Source organism: Mus musculus, chromosome 9, assembly GCF_000001635.26.
Source record: "Mus musculus strain C57BL/6J chromosome 9, GRCm38.p6 C57BL/6J".
Lineage (NCBI taxonomy): Eukaryota > Metazoa > Chordata > Mammalia > Rodentia > Muridae > Mus > Mus musculus.
In genome coordinates, this window is record NC_000075.6 from 51304642 (window position 1) to 51323227 (window position 18586).

Sequence of the window (18586 nt, forward strand, 5' to 3'; positions counted from 1 at the left end):
CAACCGTAGGGACTACATCATTGAATATGTAGAAGGAATGATTGATTAAAGCTTTCAAAAGCACAGAGGAGGAGTGAAGAGCAAAAGCCATGTTCAAATTCTGAGGGAAAGGAACTTATTATGGAAACACAGATTTACTTTGTAATCACCTGTGTAACTATATGTGGTACAATTTGAAGTCAGTTAAACTGTTGTATCAACTTAGGTTCTATCCAATGGTTGCAACAAACATCTGTAAGAATGTATGTGAAACTGAACTTAGCGGTACAGTGTGGGGAGACTTCCACAGATATCTACTGTATAGTCTTTATACTTCCTACTGTGTATTCTCTTTGGCAGTTACACAATGGGTTGCCTTTGTAATTAAGGCAACTAATTAATATTAAATCAACATTACTATTAATATTAAAATGGATGTCATCTTTATACCTTTATGGTTAATTTCTCATTTGATAAAAAATATGATTCCAAATGTCTTCAATTTCTGAGCCATGAGCTATTTTATGTCCCTTGGAAAGCTCACACGATGACAGAATTCCAATTTTTTGACAGTTTCTTAAAAATTTTATTTTAACAGCTCTGCTGCTTGGCACAAAATTATGTCCAGGCTGTGTCTGTGAGAAAGTGATTGCTGTTGCCTAAGTTACGAAATGAAACATATTTTTATGCTCCTGGCTCTTGGTGTGCCTTTGAAATGCTGCTTGTATTTATGCAGCTAGGTTAGAGCAAGGGGAGCCACTGGGAAGCCTTTTGGCCAGCGAAGAGATTGCAGAACTGCAGCCCCACCAGATGGACCAGCCAGGGTTGTTTTGCTGTAAAACCTGATTATTTTTGCAAGCTGCATGAAAGAATTCTCCACCAGGAAGGATTTTAAATTTCATGACATTTAAAAAGAAAATTCCACAGAACCAATAGAACAGCTGAGAAAATAAGTTCCCTATGAAAGGCTTGCTCTTATTATTATTTAAAAATTTTCTGCAATTGTGCAGGAGCAGGTGGCTGGGTGGGGACCACGGAAAACTCAGGAAGTGTGGTTCAGTTCTCCAAACAGGGCAGGACAGTGGGCTAATTAAAGTCAGACAATAGGCGGTCTGGAAAGCCTTAGAAAATAAAGCGTCCATTCAAATGAAGAGCAACCATAGAATGTGTGTCCCTAAATTCAAACAACGGCATTTTGCGTTTATGAGGCATCCAGTGCTACGAAAATGTTGTTTTATGTTTTTGGGAGGTGGGCAGGCTGGAGAGATGGCTCAGCAGTTAAGAGCACTGACTGCTCTTCCAGAGATACTGAGTTCAATTCCCAGCAACCACATGGTGGCTCACAACCATCTGTCATGGGGTCCAGTGTATTCTTCTGGCATGTGTCTGAAGACAGCTACAGTGTATTCATATAAATAAAAATAAATAAATCTTTAAAAAAGGAAATATTTATTATTATTGCTGTTATTATTATTATTTCTGGGCTCATGAAGGAACTTCCTTAGCGAGGCTGAGGAGCAACCTTCCAACCACCATGCCTTGAGAACAAGGAAAAGGTCTGGGGAAGATATTCTTCGATTAGATGTGAATTCCCTCTATTAAGAACTTGAAAACTAATGGGAAATAAGAAATGGATTGTTTTCTGTGGGAAATTTAGAAAAAAATAGTAAGGTAAAATGAAGTAAATGTATTAAAAATTCAAGCTTTCTCAGTGGCTTTAATAACCAAACAACCATGAGGTGTTTCTCAAAATATAAGAAAAAAATCACAGGGGAAAAATAAAAATATAAGAAAACATAAAACTCCCAAACGGTAGCAAACTATTAAATACACATTAGCATGTGGTGACAGTTCATTGTGCCTTAGGCAAACAAGATAATCTTACTGAAGCCAAAACTATTATAGGATTGGTTCCAACTATGAGAGTCGCAGAGGCGAACAATAAGTTTAATGGTTAATTTTAGGAAATCCATGCCACTCATGAGTATGTCAAAGCATGTCACTGACTTTTTTTTTTTTTTTTTTTTTTTTTTACACTCATGCCTTCAGAGCTTGAGTCACTTTGTCTGAAACTTTACAACCCCTGATTTCAAATGGCATTTTTTTCCTGTTTTTTTTTTTTTTTTTTGAGACAGGGTTTCTCTGTATAGCCCTAGCTCTCCTGGAACTCACTTTGTAGACCAGGCTGGCCTTGAACTCAGAAATCCGCCTGCCTCTGCCTCCCAAGTGCTAGGATTAAAGGCATGCGCCACCACTGCCTGGCTCTCAAATGGCATTTTTACATTGCTATATTCTTAGATCTTAGATCATAGCTGTGAATTTATGTGATCAACTTCACACTTCTAAAACGTGGATAAGCAGCTTCTGAAAATCGCTTTGCATGGCTTCCTCCAGCCACCACTGCTAGTCAGTATAATTACTAAAGTGTGACCAGAGTTAGACTGCAAAGCTTAGAAGCTGTGTGTGTGTGTGTGTGTGTGTGTGTGTGTGTGTGTGTGTGTGTAATTTTGATTAAAATTAGAGTTCCATATTAGAAAAGGATTCCATTTGTCTTTTGCTATTGGCTCTCAGGGAATAAGAGCATTGGTGGTCTTCATCCTCCAATCTCTTCCCATATTTCCATGAGAAAGTACAGTGTAAGGATGCTGCCTTCCTCCCTCTCTAGTTCTATATTTGCTAACACTGCCTTTCAGGCATGGCCAATAGTGGCTGTCACACTCTTCGGGATCCAATGTGATCACACACACAAGGTCTACATAAGACCCACACAGATCTCCCAACATCCTAGACTGTGGAGGAAGGAGCTTACAGGGGTCCCATCTCTTCTTTGAGGACACCTTAGTGAATCTATACAATTAGTAGTTGGTAGGTGAGAAGACGAGATATTTTCTTTGTAGTCTAACCATTGAAAAGGTGCCCAAGTGCCTACGGGCCACCCCTCGCCTATATGCCTGTAGGAAACACTAATGGGACTCATTGAGTCATTCAAAAAGGAAAAGACATGAAAGAAGAAGGAAGACTAATTGGGAAGAGGAGGGAAATAAATGGGAGGGAAAGGGAGACAAGAGAAGAAAATAGGGTGGATATGATCAAAATATATACATGTTTAAAAATGTCACAATGAAACTTATGTTCAATTAATTTATATATGTTAATCAAACATCAAAATACAAGGAATGCTCTTTCATGTGTGCAACCCTGGGAGTAAGATCACATCAAGGGCTGGGTCTCGAGGGAAAGCATGTTCAGTAATCAGAGCTGATCCTGGGAATGCAGTTCATGTTTCTTTGTCTGCTTGAAAAAGTAGGAGTCAGCCACATCAACCCCTCCATTCAGAGTGGTAGCCGCAAGAAGCTGAAGGGGGTAAGCATGCAGAAGAGAACATTAGAGAGAGAAGTGGCTAGTGTGAGCCCTAGGGATTCTGAAGAGAAGGGACGCTTGTGGAGTTTTAAGAGCATGGAAGGGAAGCTTCTTCAGTGTCCATGTGTGACGTGAGTGGATTCTGGACCAGGCGGTCTCATACACTGGGTGGGTTTGGGGAGAGACCCGTGAGGTCTGGTGGTCTCGGGGTGGGGGGGGGGAGGGATGACGAGCGAGCGTGGACTGTGCGTTAGTAGCAGATTTGGAAATTGAACTAGAGAAAATTGTTAAAAGAAATGAGAACCTTTGGGGAGTCTAGGGTTTTTGTCTTTGTTTTTTTTTTTTTTTTTAAATCTCCTTTTGAAAGGAGAGTCTTGGTCGTGGAGGGGCATTTCCTGGATAGTCTACATATCTGTTGAAATGGTAAGTATGGAGATCACATGTGGAGGGTGTGTGTGGGTCAGGGGGGCACAAGACATAACTGGAACCCGTCATCTTATACATGGAGTCTGAAGCTTGGTATGATGATCTGAAAATTAGTGGTGACTCCAAGCCTTGTCCCACCTTGGTATGAATATATACATTTAAGAAGGCAGTATAGTCAATATAATTGAGGATGTAGCTCAATTGCTTGAATTCTAGTCTAGCATATATATAAAAAACCCCTCTCCTAGGTTTGATGCTAGAACTACAAAAATCAGGCATGGGGTCCACACCTGTACTCACAGAACTCTGGGGGTGAAGGCAGGAATAGCAGAACTTCAGCCATCTTCAGCTACATAGTGAATTTGAGACTAGCTTGAGCTACCTGAGAGCCAGTCTTGAAAATATATGCATAGTGACGACACATCGAACAGTTGAAAGAAAACCTCTGGAGTCCCATAAATCTGGGTCCAATGTAAGCGCTGCAGCTTTCCACCTGATTCTTCATTCTCCCACCTGACTTTCTTTGGAGGCTGCTGCGCTCTTGTTGGTAAGTGAATATATCTTAACATACAGAAAGGGAGATATGTGTAAAGTCTCTATTTCAGAGCTCAGCAGTAAATAACAGCTATTATGGTTAGTGTTTGAGACAGGGTCTCATGTAGCTTTTAGTTCATGTTATAGCTGAAGACAACCTTGAACTCCTGCCTCTCTTGCCTCTATCTCTCCAGTGTTGGGACAGATATGTGCCAACTGTTATTATTATTATTATTATTATTATTATTATTATTATTATTATGAGAAAGGATAAACAATACAATTGTACCACCCTTTCCAGTCCTTGTCCAGATATTAAACTTAGTGTCAAACTTAGGTCATGGGATTGTTTTTGTGCTTTATGTGATTTTCTGTTTTTCCATATTTCTTGCAAATCCAACTTTTAAAACTCCAGTTTAATTTGAGGAAAGAGGATTTACTTTTTGCTTAAGGTCGGCTTTGGAAATTAGGAACTGGAGTTTGGTGCGTGCGCACGTGTGTGTGTGTGTGTGTGTGTGTGTGTGTGTGTGTGTGTGCTTATGGTGGGGCGTGGGTGGAACATGTTTTGAGGTCTGAGGAAATCCATTGAGTTAGAAGGAAAAACAACTCTGCCCAGCAGGGAAAGGAGGAAACCTGTGCTGTGGTGAACTATGATCCCCTCCCCTGTACACCTCTCACAAGACCCTCTCGCGCTGAGGAGCAATAGCTTCAGGAAGTCCTGTCAGGTCAGGAAGCTGCTAGCACCCCCTGGTTTTTTATCTTCTCCCTGCCGTCTGAAGCAAGGCTTTTCATAAAATAGAGTTTATGATGAATAAGTCAAATCCTTATTTGAGAGCAGCTAAGGTTTGGACTATTTAATATTGCAGAGTGAAGCAATATTGGGATATCTTAGCTGTAGCTATTAGATTGGACGTTCAACTGACTTGACCCACAGGAGGGAAGAGGGTGACAGACACTGGCACAGTGTCCAATGAAGCTTGCTGCTTCTAAGACAAGGAGTGACCTGAGCTGCCCACAGGATAGCTGGAGATGAGGTGATATGCGTAATAGGATGCTATTCAGCTACACAAAGGAGGAAAGCTGTAATTGTGGTGGCCCGGATGGAACTGGCACCATTATGTTAAACAAAACAGGCTCGGAAGTCAAGTTTTCCTTGTTCTTCATGACATCTGCAGCCTCTACAAAGTCATCTCCTAGAGTGGGTACTGGAAGCTGGGGAGGGCCAGCAGAGGTGAGTGTGGTGAGAAGGGAGGGAGAGTGCATGACTCTCAGATGGAAGAGTGCATCTGAGTAGAAGAGGCAAACTGAAAGTCTCATTGTGCACATCAGAATCAAGCTCTGGCTGGTAACTGACCCTGTAGCTTATACAGCTAACCAAGGAAACGACCAGGGCAGGAAGGGGTGGCTATGCCAGGCACACTGTTAATTATATATTTACATGTATATTGAATATCATACTGTATTACAAATATGTATAATTATTCAATTAAATCAATTAAAAATAATCCCAAGCAACAAAATAAACTCCATTTCATGAAAAGACCCTCATGTCTGCCATTTTTCTGTTTTGTTCACTCAGAATAAGTAGTTTTTTCCCCCCATAACCTACAAAGTTAGAGGTTTGACATGTTTCCATTCTATTAGAAATGGTAGTTTTGAGGGTGGGAGGAGCTTGACTCCCCAACTTGCTCTCAGAACACCCCGTAATCTGGCGTGCATCTGGCTGAGGTTGGCACTTACTTTCTCTGGTGCTTATCAAGTGACAGTTGTCATAAATTCATAAAAGCCACTGCATGCCGAGCATGCAGGACATGTCACATGACGCACCATGTGCTCTGCAGACATCACCCAATTTCACTCGTGTTACTGCCTGTGGTGGGTATTGCTGTCCCCATGTCTATGGGACGAAGCTGAGACTCAGAAATCAGGACTATCTCCATGGATGGACTCAGTCCTCGCAATCTGATTCTTATGCTTGTGCAGTAAGCTCTTTATCACTGAGTTATCTCCCTAGCTCCTTACTTTATTATTATTATTATTATTATTACTAATATTACTATTATTATTAATTTGAGATAGAGTCTCTTTACAAACTGGCTATCCAATGAGCTTCCACAATCTGCATGCTCTCTCCTCCCTTCCTGGCCCCAGCCCTGAGGTTATGAGCAGACACCACCACGCCCAGATTTTACTTGGGTGGATGGGATACAAACCGAAGTCCCCATGCATGCTCAGAGCGCACTTTACCCACTGAGCCCCTGAGCCATCTCCCTAGCCTCCAGAGATTTGTTTTAAATGCTAAATAGAGAGATGAGAACATCTAAAAATTAATAACCAAAATAAAGAGGCTGAACGAAGAGAATACGCTTTTTAAGGTTTCAGTCTTCAAAAATGAAATCCCGAGCTGTAGTTCAAGGGTGGAAATATGCAGAATTGGTCAAAAGGTCTGATGCTCGATACAGGGGAGGAAGTTCATATAACTGTACTGCTGGGGACCTTTGCACCACCTTTGGGGAAGTACATTGTAATAGCTCTTGTCACAGAAGAGTAACTGTATAGAATGATATGTGTGTGTATGTGTGTGTGTGTGCATATGCATATGCCTATGTGTGTATCCGTCTGTATATATATGTTAAGATGTTTCACTATGGTAACCAGTTCACTAGCTACATTTTATCTCATAGCATCATGCTGTAAATCTCAAATACATAAAATATAATTTACTTTGAAATGAATACTGGGCTTGGGGAGATGGCTTAATTAGTAAAGTATTTGTCCTGAAATCAGAAGGTCTTGACTCTAATCCTGCAGCCCTCATATAAAAACCCGGGCATGGTGATGGGAGTTTGTGATTCCAGAGTTGGGGTAGTAAAGACTGACAGCTACCCATGACACCCTGCAGTCAGGTTTGCACAACTGGTGAGTTCTGACCTAGTAAGAAACAGTCTCACAGAGCTCTTAAATCACATTTGAGGTTGCCCTGTAGCCTCTGTACACATGTGTATGCACACATACATGCATACCTCCCACATGTGAACCCATACAAATATGTATAAAATACCTGTGCACACACAGAGACAGACAAATACAAACAAAATTGGATGCCGAGAAGAGCAGAGTCTTAGGCTATAGTTTAACTCGAATTGCTGACGAAGACATCAAGGCTGAGAATGGAGAGTGCAATTAACTTTACGGAGCCACAGCGAGGGCCTGGAAGAGACCCAGGCTACAGCAATGCTTCTCTGGGGGTAGAAGAGAAGTCTCAGGGCAATCAAAGAAATTTTGGAGATAACAAAATATATGGTTTCCTTGCTACGAATTTTCCCTCCTACTATTTCGCAGGAAACACAGATGCAAATCACAGATCGGGATGTCACAGGGTTATATTCTGTGGGAAGGGGAGTGTGCATGTGATTGGCAGAGCAGAGCAACACCTGGGCAGGGAACTAAACAAACCTCCCATTGTGGACCTATTGCAAAGGTAGTCCCCAAACCGAGCCAGCCAGTGGACACCTGTCCTGTAGTTAGTGTTTCTCATACCTCTCTCATCAAAGATCAAACATTTTCAATGAGTGCAGGCCATAAAGATCGCTCGATGGTGCCCATTTACCTGCTGTTTAGAGTTTCCTCCACGTGTGGCCCACTGCCAGGCTCCGTTTCTCTACTCACAACGTTTCCACCCGAAAAATGATTAGGACAAATCATTAACTGAGATACGGCCATATCCCGAATGTCCCCAGTAGAGATTTAAGCAATGGATTGAAGTGGAAGGACTTAGGACTGGGTGCAAAGAGAGCAGAGGTGTAGTAACTAATATTTGAGCAACAAACACCTAGAGTGGGCGTGGAAGGGTCTCACCATGTGAAAGTAACTTTTGTTTTACATTTATTTTTATGCATACTTCAAGGCAGCATAATCCAAATATTTCCTCCGTGGAAATAGTTCTTGGCATTTCCTTCAGTTAAAGGCTTTCAAAACTGGAGCCAGATATTTCTGTTTATTCTTCCTTGTGTTTATGTAAAATATTAACCCAGACCTTCACATCTGCTTGGCTATTGTTACTGACTACAGTGTTTCCGTGGGCATGCCCAGAAAGATATCACCGTATCCACCAATCTGAGGGCGAGACTAACCACCAGCGCCTGGTTCCAGACCCTGCTTAGCCTCCCACATAGGACGAGGTACTCCCCTACCCTCCCACACAATTGAAATTCCAAACAGCGTTTCCTTCTCCCCTCGTGCCAGCTGCTGTGCATTCAGTGACTCTAGATGAATCTTTATGATTGCGTAAGGAAAACTTGATTAGCGAGCTAAATCGTCTGTGAATTGTTGACTGAATTTCAAAACAGAGCAGAAAAATGGTGGCAATTAGGCTTATTGCTTTCTTTTTTATTCTGTAGATAAGATAACAGGGCTTATTGAATTTTGTGATGTGATTCTTAAAATGTTAAATGATTAGCCTTTATGAGTTCAGTTGAAATAGTGTAGCTGCAAGAGAAAATTTATCAGTCAGAAATCTAATTATATAGTTTTGGTACCAGGTGTTGGCAAGTGGTATCTATCTATCTATCTATCTATCTATCTATCTATCTATCTATCTATCTATCTATCTATCTATAATTTCTTTACCCTGGCAGAAGTCCAGGGAATAGTGAGGAATTACAGAAAACAAACAAAACCTGAGGGAAAAAAATTCACAGTTTAAAAGTACACCATCTGCCAAGCCACAGTGTATGGGAGGTAAAATAATGGAAGTGATTTGGTCAAAATCCTGCTTGTTGCAAGATTTTTATTTTTATGATAGTTTACAAAACTTTACTGCAAACAAAACAAAACAAAACAAACAAAAAACCCCAAAAACCCCAAGAATATGAAAGTTGTTCTTGAGGAAGTTCTTCTGTGAAAACAGAAAAGCTCAGCTTGGGTCACCCTGGAGGGTGATGAGAAGGAGCCAGCAGCTACCATAGCCATCAAATAACTGCTTCTGGAAGCATATTGGTCGAGGGGACCTAATTTTTCATAATACATGCACTAGTTTCCTAGGGCAACTATAACCTATCACTATTAAACAGTGTCTAAAACCATCTGAATGTGCTCTCCTGGTTCTGAAAGCCAGACACCCTAAGCCTGCCTGGAAGCTGTCCCTGCTATTGGGGCTCAACTAGGAATCTAGTTTTTTTCCCCAGCCTGTTCCTGCTTCGGCTTTTATGGGGACTCTATCCTCTGCTTCTTTCTGCCTTTGCAGCTGCTGGGGCTTCCATGATGGTTGCTTCATTGCTCCAGCCTCGCTGAAGGGCTTGCTTTTACCATTTCCTCTTATATCGTCTCTGTATTTCTCTTTCAAAGCTGTCCTTACATCTGACTGCATTAAATGCCCACCCAGGTAAATTCCTCACAAGCTGTTTAATTATGTATCCAGAGGATTGATGTGGGAATCTTTGGGAACATTAGTCATTGGCCTTTAGCCATATTGTCACTTGGAAATTTTGTGCCTCATGAATAGTTTCCTTACCACAAGCCCATCTGAGAGTGGAGACCCACTATCTCCTTATGGATCAGTACAAAGAAAAGCAGGTGGTCTCGGCATTGCTTCTGAGATGGAATCAGAGCCTATGAGTGAGGGTCTGCAGGCTCCATGGTTTCTGCTTATTGAGTTACCTTTACAGCAGGGATAGGCCTGAAGAGTGAGTGCTGACTGATGGCAATATGTCTCTAGACAGATTTCTCAGTATTCTGAAGTAGTAAATGAATAGTAAAATCAATTCATAGAGATGCTTAAGGCCCAAATAAGTTCACACTGGCTGCTACGCATTTAATCACTGAAGCTTAAACATCATCAAAGTGAGAAAGCAGATTCTAGTACTGAGATGATACAATGGGAACATGGAGTTAAGGTCCTGTGTACCACCCAGGATAGCCCTGTCAGTATCATGGATGGAAGCAATATTTTTCTGTTGCTAGTTTTTCTAATACTTATTTTCTCTCATATACTCCCTCTGCCCCTTCCTCTCTCCCTCCACTCCCTCCCTCCCCCCTCCTCTGTTTTTCATGTATCAAAGGTTAGTGTACCTTAGTCCACTCTGAGATTTCTTTTTAAATACAGAATTAAGACTCAGAAAATCTACTTTAAAAAATAGAAGTTCTGTGTCTGTGTGAGGGTGTGCCATGTACCTGAGACCAAGAGAGAGGGACAGGTGCCCCAGAGCTGGAGCTACAGGTAGGTGTGAGCCACCTGCCTTGGGTGCTGGGAATCTGACTCAGGTTTCCCAAGTTATTTTTCCAGCATCCCTAATTCTCTGTCTTGTTTTCCAGCACATCTTTATCCTGTTTTCAGCACATTCATCTGTAAAATGTCAATGCAAATTTCAGATAATATGCCCATACAATGAGATAACACACACGAAAAACCACCTCACTCTATCCTCACATAAATATTATAGCTATTTTCATATTGCATATGTATATGGTCTGGTAGTAAGCATTCAGTTTATTCGGCTATATGAATGTGTATTTTTCATGTGTATTCCTAACAGATTATTCTTTTTTTCTTACCACATATCTGGTTCCTAGTTTCTCAGTAATTACTAGACCAACACCCGTGGCTTACTGAGATAAGAGATAAGAAGCCTCGTTGCTGTTGGGGTTAGGGAACATGTTCCTTATGTAAACCACAGTGTGGAAGAGAGTTGTTATTCAGGGAGAAAGTGTTGAAACGGTCATTTTCTGACTCCACCTCCACAAATGGGACAAGCCCGAGGTTCTGTGTTCTAAGATGAAACTGAATCATGTGCTTTCAGTGAGTGCAGATTTCAGATCTCATCAGAGATGTCTCTTTGTACAGTGGATAGTGGTTACCATAGAAATTAAAAGCTGGCCAAAGTGCAGAGAGTAAGTGGGTGTGGAGTACTCAGACACAAACAGGACACATATAAGGCACCTCTTTCCCAAGGGCTCAGGCAGCATTACAGTAGCCAGGGTGAAGAGACTGAGAGCCGCAGGGTAAGGGGACCATAGCAGAACCATATCCTTTGGGCATGGTGGGATTGCCACACTCATAATGCACAGTGATTGTGTTTGCCTGCACAGATCTGGACAAGCCAGAGTCACATCCCAGCATGGAAGGGAGAGGGGTTCACAAGCCCTACGTCTAACAGGAGAGCTGTGGACGGTACATGGCTTCTTGGGGAGGAAGAGTCGGCTTTCTTTAGGAGTGTGACCCTGATAGGTTGACCATGCTCCTGTGGTCATTGCCCTACTCCAACTGAGGCGGCACAAATTGGACTCAGTAGGTTATAGAAAAAAAAAGGATGTAAAGTTGAGAGGTGGACAGTATATTTGGGAAGAGTTAGGGGTAAATATGATCAAAATATATTGTATGAAAGTCTCCTACATTTAGTAAAGTATTGGTATTTAACTACTGTAACTGACTAGTTGTATTTATATTATTTTATTATATAATATAACATTATTATATAATAATGAAATATATTATTTCATCTTTTAAAAAAAGAAAAACTTAAAAACAAGAGAGGATAAAAAGAAAAACCTATGACTTACTATTTATAGGTCTTGGGCGTGTAGCCCTTTTAATTTTAAAACATACGTGAATTCACCACTTGGATGTAGTCTGCCTTGTTGTCTTTCTACACGGCGCACCTTTTTACAGAAGCCCAATGCTCTGTCTTATTTGTATGTATATATCTGTGATACCCAAAAGTGTGACCTCTGTCCCCAGTTACACTGTGAGACACAAGGTCCATTCCCTACCATAGTGTGTTTATGTGTGCCTCTTTTCTACCTCATTGCATGTTTCCCTTGGTCATCCTGAAACTCAGGCATCTGAAGTTGTGGCTGAGCATTCCTGCCGTTTGCACATTGTAGTTGTTCATTTTGAGGAGTTTCAGGAACACCCCCACCCCACTCTCTCTGATTTCCCTCTCAGTCTGGTGATGATGATTAGAACACACCCTCCAGATGCTTCCGAGCAGGTACTCAGAGAAATACCGAACCGGGACCAGGCAAGGAGCCCAGCTGTTCAGATCTCTCTGTGTACGCTAAGCTCTGATTGTCGGAGTAGAAGGGAAGAGGCTGTTTGATGAGAGGGATAGCGGGGCGTGCGTTAAAAGGTGCTCTTGGACACAGAAGTTGATTCTGCAGCTGATCACTTATGTTCGGAGTTTGCCATTGGAGCTGTGTTGAAGGTGGTGGCAAACATGTCAGCAGGTATTCCCGAGGAAGTACTTCCCTTGTGTGCCCAGCACTAGATGCTGGATGCGGCTGCTCTATTTATTCCTGGTCACCTACATGACCAGCATTCAGGCTATTGTATTAATAGAATACATGACATTAACTTTTCATATTAGTTCTAGTCACTTTTTGAGACACGAGCGCAACTTACTAGGCAGCGAGCAGAGCTACCAGTGCAGATGTGACTGACAGACATCAGTGATGCTCCAAACCTATTAGGATTTATCATGAATCACATTCATCAGATGGAGAATATAAGCTATGTAAAAGGGCAGCAACTTCTCCTCAAGCTCTGAGCCTTTCTCTACCAGTGACTGGGGCACGTGGATAAGTCTAGACACATCCTGTTTCTACTGTCAGTAACTGAAGTAGTCAACAATTAGATCACAGAGCTCTGGAGACATTGCCAGTAACTAGTGCACATGCCTTGAAGTGAGGAACAGTCAGATATTTTTATGCTATGAGGAACCCTGAAGCTCACTTTGGGTGCTCATTTCTTGTTGGATCCAGAGACTTTCCTAGGGGTAGGGGTTACATACACAAGTGGTCCCTGGCAGGCCAAAGTTCCCTCTCTATGCGTGTTCTTTCCGTCACACCAGGCACCTTATTAAGGAGAAGGGCTAGCATTTGTGGACTGTTATTTGCATCACACGAGGGAATAAATATATTCTATTTCCAGGGTCATATGACCAATAGCAGATGAATAGAGAGACATATACTACTTCAAAAGCAAAACAAACAAACAACAACAACAACAACAACAGCAACAATAACAAAAACTACTGTAAAAATGGGATGAGCAGGACAATGGGGAGTGTGTAGAGAATAAAAGTTCAAGTAAAAACCTTGATGCCAATAGACAAGTCCCCAGAGACTATCACGTGGGTGTCCTCACCAGGGAAAGATTATCTATCTAGGGAGGAAATTTAAGAAAACAAAACAAAACCCAAAATATTTCTGACATATGTCCTAGTAAAGGAAAGTCTCTTGAGAAAACTCAGAGCTAGGGGGTGAGGCAGTGATGGGAAGGTAAAGGAGGAGAGGAGAGAGCTTGCTTTATCAGAGGCTTCAAATGGAATTAATCAGGACTTACATTGAGTCTGGTGTTACTTGTCTGCCTGGATCGCTTTTCTGCCAGGAGATCTTTGACTGTGTGCTTCACTCTCACACCCTGGTACACGCGTTTGCTGTAATCTCTTGGGACTTAAGCAAATGGAAAAGTCACAATCAGGCATAGATGGAGTCACCAGGCCAAAGGCTAAAGATCACGGAAAAGTCACAATCAGTATAGATAGGGTCACCAGGTCAAAGGCTGAAGAGCATGGTCCTGGTCCTGCTTACTCATTAGAATGAGAGAGATTTTGAATTTGAAGTGGATTCAAAGGAGTCCTAGTTCCTGCTGCTTGATAAAAATTCATCCAAATTCCATGGAGATGGAAGAGGCATTCCCCCATCCCCTACACAGTAGCTGTTCAAAATGACCTCTCTGGTTTTCACCTCTGCTTTGTCAAGAATCACTCCAAAATTTTCAATTTGCACTTTGGTCACAAGATCAAGGATCGGATGAACTCAGAATCACAGAGGAAGAAGTTAAACATGGATGGCCCAGGTTACTGTGAGACTGCATTCCTACTCTGGCATATCAGTATGGGATGCGTGGCAGAGGGGCAAGTGGGTTGTTTGAAGAAAGCCATGTTTACTACACTAAATTTGTTTTGTCCTTGAGAATCTGGTGATTGGACATAAGGAATGACTGCTAAAACCCAAGTCAGTGTAGGCTGGGTTAATGGCTCAGTTAGTAAACTGCTTGCTCTGCAAGCACATGACCTGAGTTTGGACAGTCAACACTATATAAGAAGCCAGGTGCAGAGTCTGTGATTCCAGCAATGGGGAAGCAGAGACTGGAAGATCCTCTGGGCTTGACGCTCTAGCTGAGTCAGTGAGCTCCAAGATCAGTAAGAGACCCTGCTTTAAAAAATAGCATGGAGAATGATGGAGGAAGATATCCCATGATGACTTCTGCCTTCCACCCACACATGCACGCATCCCCCCACCAACTCAAACACACATTCAAAAGAAAACCAGACCAAGGATAAAGAAGAGTTATTGGTTTAGTTAACATACTTTCAAATACTATGTGCAGTTGTTGAAGATACTATAGGGCTAGTCAATTTGCATGCACTATTTACCACGATCCATTTTGCAAATGAACAAACTGAGCTGTTACTTGGCAAAGTCTCAACTAATAGCAATAAAGATGCAATTTAGACTCAGATCAGTCTGCAGCTAAACAACCAGGGAAAACGGTTCACCAAGAAGAAATAACAGATAGGTGGATTTATAGCGAAACATCTTCCCAAGGTTCTGAAGTTGGTTAGCATTGTCTTAATCAGTTGTGAGCTTTGTGAATCAAGAAGGTCAGTAATTACTGGAGAATCTTCTGCTTGGACCACCCTGGTGGTGTTCAAGCACAGAATTAGTGGTTGAACTAGACATAGTTTAAAATATTTTTAAGCTTGAAATTGCTGTGGTAGGTTAGATGGCTGGGATCCACTTTAACTGAAGTGCTGCTGGCTTATAAGCAAGTACACCTGGGACAGATTGAGTGTCCCTGCATATGACAGACCATACCCATGTATACATATCAGAGGTGCATGGCTAGACTCTTCCAATCTGCTTGGATTTGTAAACAGTCTAGGGTGTAACTGCCAAACAAATCAATTTGTATTACACAAAGAATGGAATGAGAGAGAGAGAGAGAGAGAGAGAGAGAGAGAGAGAGAGAGAGAGAGAGAGAGAGAGAGAGAGAACATGGTCATAAGCAAGGCAAGGCAAAGGTAAAGGTGGTTGCTGGTTAAGCATCAGGAGTTGCATAGTCACACATTAGACACTGGTGTGGAAAAATGAAAATTCTCCAGCTCCATTTTCTTCATGTATAAATTGATTGTAATTTCTTCTAAGCTGTCTTCAGGGATTTATAAGGAAAAAATAGGTAATACATCTGAAAATACTTTGAAGCTACTTAGTTTCATAAATATCAGCATACAGATAGAGTGGGAAGAGAAATGTGGTATCAGAAGAATGAGTCAGCTAACTCAAATAATATCACACTCAACATGGTTTCAGCAAAGTAAGATTATTTCAACGGTCCTTTTTTGGCCTAATTTGGTAAGATTTGTCCTGTGTAGTTTTTATTAAGGATGATTAAAATACTTCTTTTAAATCACTGTCTAATATAATACATGAGCTTGTATCTAGAATAGGTTGCATCTATTTGTTTATTTTTTAGAAAAGCCTTAGGCTATATTTATTCATTGTTTATCCAAGATTTTCTGTGTGTCAGTAGAAGCTAAGAGAGCATACTATCTAGAGGAGAGGGAAATACCTTAAAACAATTATAGCGGAAATGTGCCAGGTACAACAATAGAAGTCTGTCTAGAATATTTAGAGAAGTACAGGAGGTATCATTTCTTTGTAGGGACAGGGAGGGTGGGAGCTGGGAAAGGCAGGAAGAGATCTGAGTGTAGGCTTAAAGAAGGAGGTCAGGAGAGAGTGATTGCAAAGTGGAACATTCCAGGTGTGGAGAGCAGGGTAGGCAAAGGTCTGGGAGCAAGAACTGAATGAGGTATGAGAGAGGAAGTGGCTAGAAGGGAAAATGAATAGCATTCAACCATGATGTTTTTGGTGCACGGAAGGAGCTAGGATTTCATCCTGTCAGCAATGAGCTATTGAAGGCTCTTCAGCAAGGGTAGGTATGCTTCAATTTGCATTTTAGATAGACTCTTCAGGCAACAGCATAGAGGGTGGATTTGACAACCACAAAGACACAGGGAGGTCAGTTTGGAGAGCTCTAGAGTAATTGAGACAAGAGATCATTGGGCAGGTAGGAGTTCCAGGAGCAGATGTGAAAATTATTTAGATGTAAGAGGGTTTGGAGGGAAGATTGAAGGGAAATTTCCATGTTTCCACCATTGCTCTGGGATGTAAGATTTAGAGCCATCATGATACTGATGACAAACCAGGAAAGAGGAAGTAACCCCTAGAGGGAATGTTTGACAGGGTCATATGATGCGACACATAATCATGATCTGCATCTGGCATACTGGGATGAACAGGTCAGGATACTCTAAAGGGTTGAAACAATTATATTGAAAACCCTATGATATTGGTGTGTGTGTGTGTGTGTGTGTGTGTGTGTGTGTGTGTAATTATTGGCATGTACTCATAATACATACTGATAGCTTTCATAAAGATATTTTTTAGTGTAGATTAGAGTTTATTAAGGGCACTGAGAGGGGAGTTAAGAGGGTAGTAGAGAGAGAGAGAGAGAGAGAGAGAGAGAAGACAAGAGAAGAGAAGAGAAGTAGAGGAGTAGAGGAGAAGAGGCCAGCCATGAGCACGTGGAGAGAGAGAAAGGGGGGAAGGGAATAGGGAGAGATGGGGAAAGGGAAGAGCAAGAGGAAGAGAAAGCAAGGGAGCAAGAAGATAAAGATGTTTATGTATTATGTCCTTTGGCTCCTTTCCCTCACACCCTCCCCTTCTTTTCACCCCTCACCTTGCTGCTCCCTTTCCTTCAGTCTTGATACTATTTTCACATCATATTTAAGAATGAACTCATGCACCTACATAAAATCTAGGGTCCATAAATGAGAGAAATATACAACATGTGTCTTTCTGAGCCCAACTTGCTTTCCTTAATACAATGATCTCCATTTGTATGCATTTTTGCAGCAGACAACATAATTTAATTTTTCTTCATGTCCGAATAAAACTCTAGTGTGTATCACTACATCCTGACGCACAGGCCTGGACTAGAAGATTAATGATAGAAGCCAGGGTTGCGTCACAGTTGGAGAGGTTTAAGGGCCACAAGAGAGAATTTTAGGAAGAAGACAGGGAAGATCAGTGGGAGAAGCTGTAAGAAATGGGGGGCCGAAGGCATCAAGACCTTAGGGACAGACATTTTAAGGAAGAAAGATGTAGTACCTACTGTCTGATGTAGTGGATTGACAAGGACAGAAGAGCATCCCTTGCTTTCAGTTTGGTGGTTGATGTGAACTTTAGCAAAAGAGATTCTGGAAATGTGGGGTACCTAGAAGTCACACGACGTTAAGAGAGGGATGGAGGCGAGGGAGGAGAAGTAATTGCTTGAAGTCTGAAGATAAAGAGTGCTAGAGGCTGGATGATCATCATAGAGAAGTTCAGCATTAAGGAGGAGGCTGCTTGGGTTGTCCTATCTATGTACATGTTTAGGAGCAGCAAAGAATCAAGGATATTTGAATAAGAAGAAAAGAGTCAAGTTTTTTGAAAGAGGTAGAAAATGCTAGAAGTCAGTCTTGAAGAAGAAATGAATTAGGAAAAAAGCACATGTTCGTCCTCAAACTCTGAGGGGAGAATAAAGAGAGGTCATGTGGGACAGGGTGATGAACACAGTTGCACTATGCAAGAAGAGTAACCCCCAAGGGGAGGTTAACAGGGATCCTGATGGTTGCAACAAAGGAGTTAGAGCCAGGTAGAGAAATCAAGTTGAGAATATACATCTTGTGATGTGATTCTCACAGTGCAATTCCCGGAGCTTCAGCATCAGCAACTGGGAGCTGGTCAGGGATGCAATTCCCAGGCCCTACTCTAGAGTACCAATCAGAAACACTAGGGATGTGGCCCAGCTCTCTAGGTGATTCTGATTTCCTCAGAAGTGGCAGAATCTTGACTATACACACCAGGAAGGTTTGTATGATGTTCTTGTGTTTGGTGGGATGTGTACATCTTGGAGAGGCCGCTCTAAGCTTGGCAGTTATGCTGGGCACTCTGGATCATAGAAGGATAGACTCAAACATGCTTGAGAAGGAAGAGAGGTCCAGGCTGGATCTCCATGTGTTTGCAGACAGTCTCGACATTGCTTTTCTCTGAAAGACTTTTAAATTGGTTATTTGTATATGAATTAGCAATTTCTGTTTTATGTGCATGCCAAAAGCCTATGACAAATGTGCTTTTGGTAAATAGTTTAAAAAAATAACCACATGATAATTAACTGATGAAT

General features: G+C 41.7%; 1 protein-coding gene and 1 long non-coding RNA gene across 7 annotated transcripts in view; one reads left to right on the top strand and one right to left on the bottom strand.

Moving 5' to 3' along the window:
- Nucleotides 1-18586, bottom strand: part of 1810046K07Rik (RIKEN cDNA 1810046K07 gene) — a 39239-nt gene that overhangs the window by 14956 nt on the left and 5697 nt on the right. For 2 of the 6 annotated variants that reach the window (NM_027217.2, NM_001372555.1), the window contains exon 2: nucleotides 13640-13742. The exons of 1 other annotated variant lie outside the window; for it this stretch is intronic. Coding sequence is in view for 3 of the 5 variants with exons in the window: in NM_001372555.1 (NP_001359484.1) it covers nucleotides 13640-13742 (103 nt within the window). In the remaining 2 variants the exon portion in view is untranslated. Of the gene's footprint in view, nucleotides 1-7909; nucleotides 8029-13639; nucleotides 13750-18586 lie in introns of those variants that run through there. 3 more of the 6 variants (NM_001372556.1, NM_001372554.1, NM_001372557.1) reach the window with 2 other exon arrangements.
- Gm39338 overlaps nucleotides 8395-18586 on the top strand; it is a 58527-nt gene continuing 48335 nt past the window's right edge. The window contains exon 1 of the long non-coding RNA XR_870736.2: nucleotides 8395-8480. This is a non-coding gene — a long non-coding RNA (predicted gene, 39338). The remainder of the gene's footprint in view (nucleotides 8481-18586) is intronic.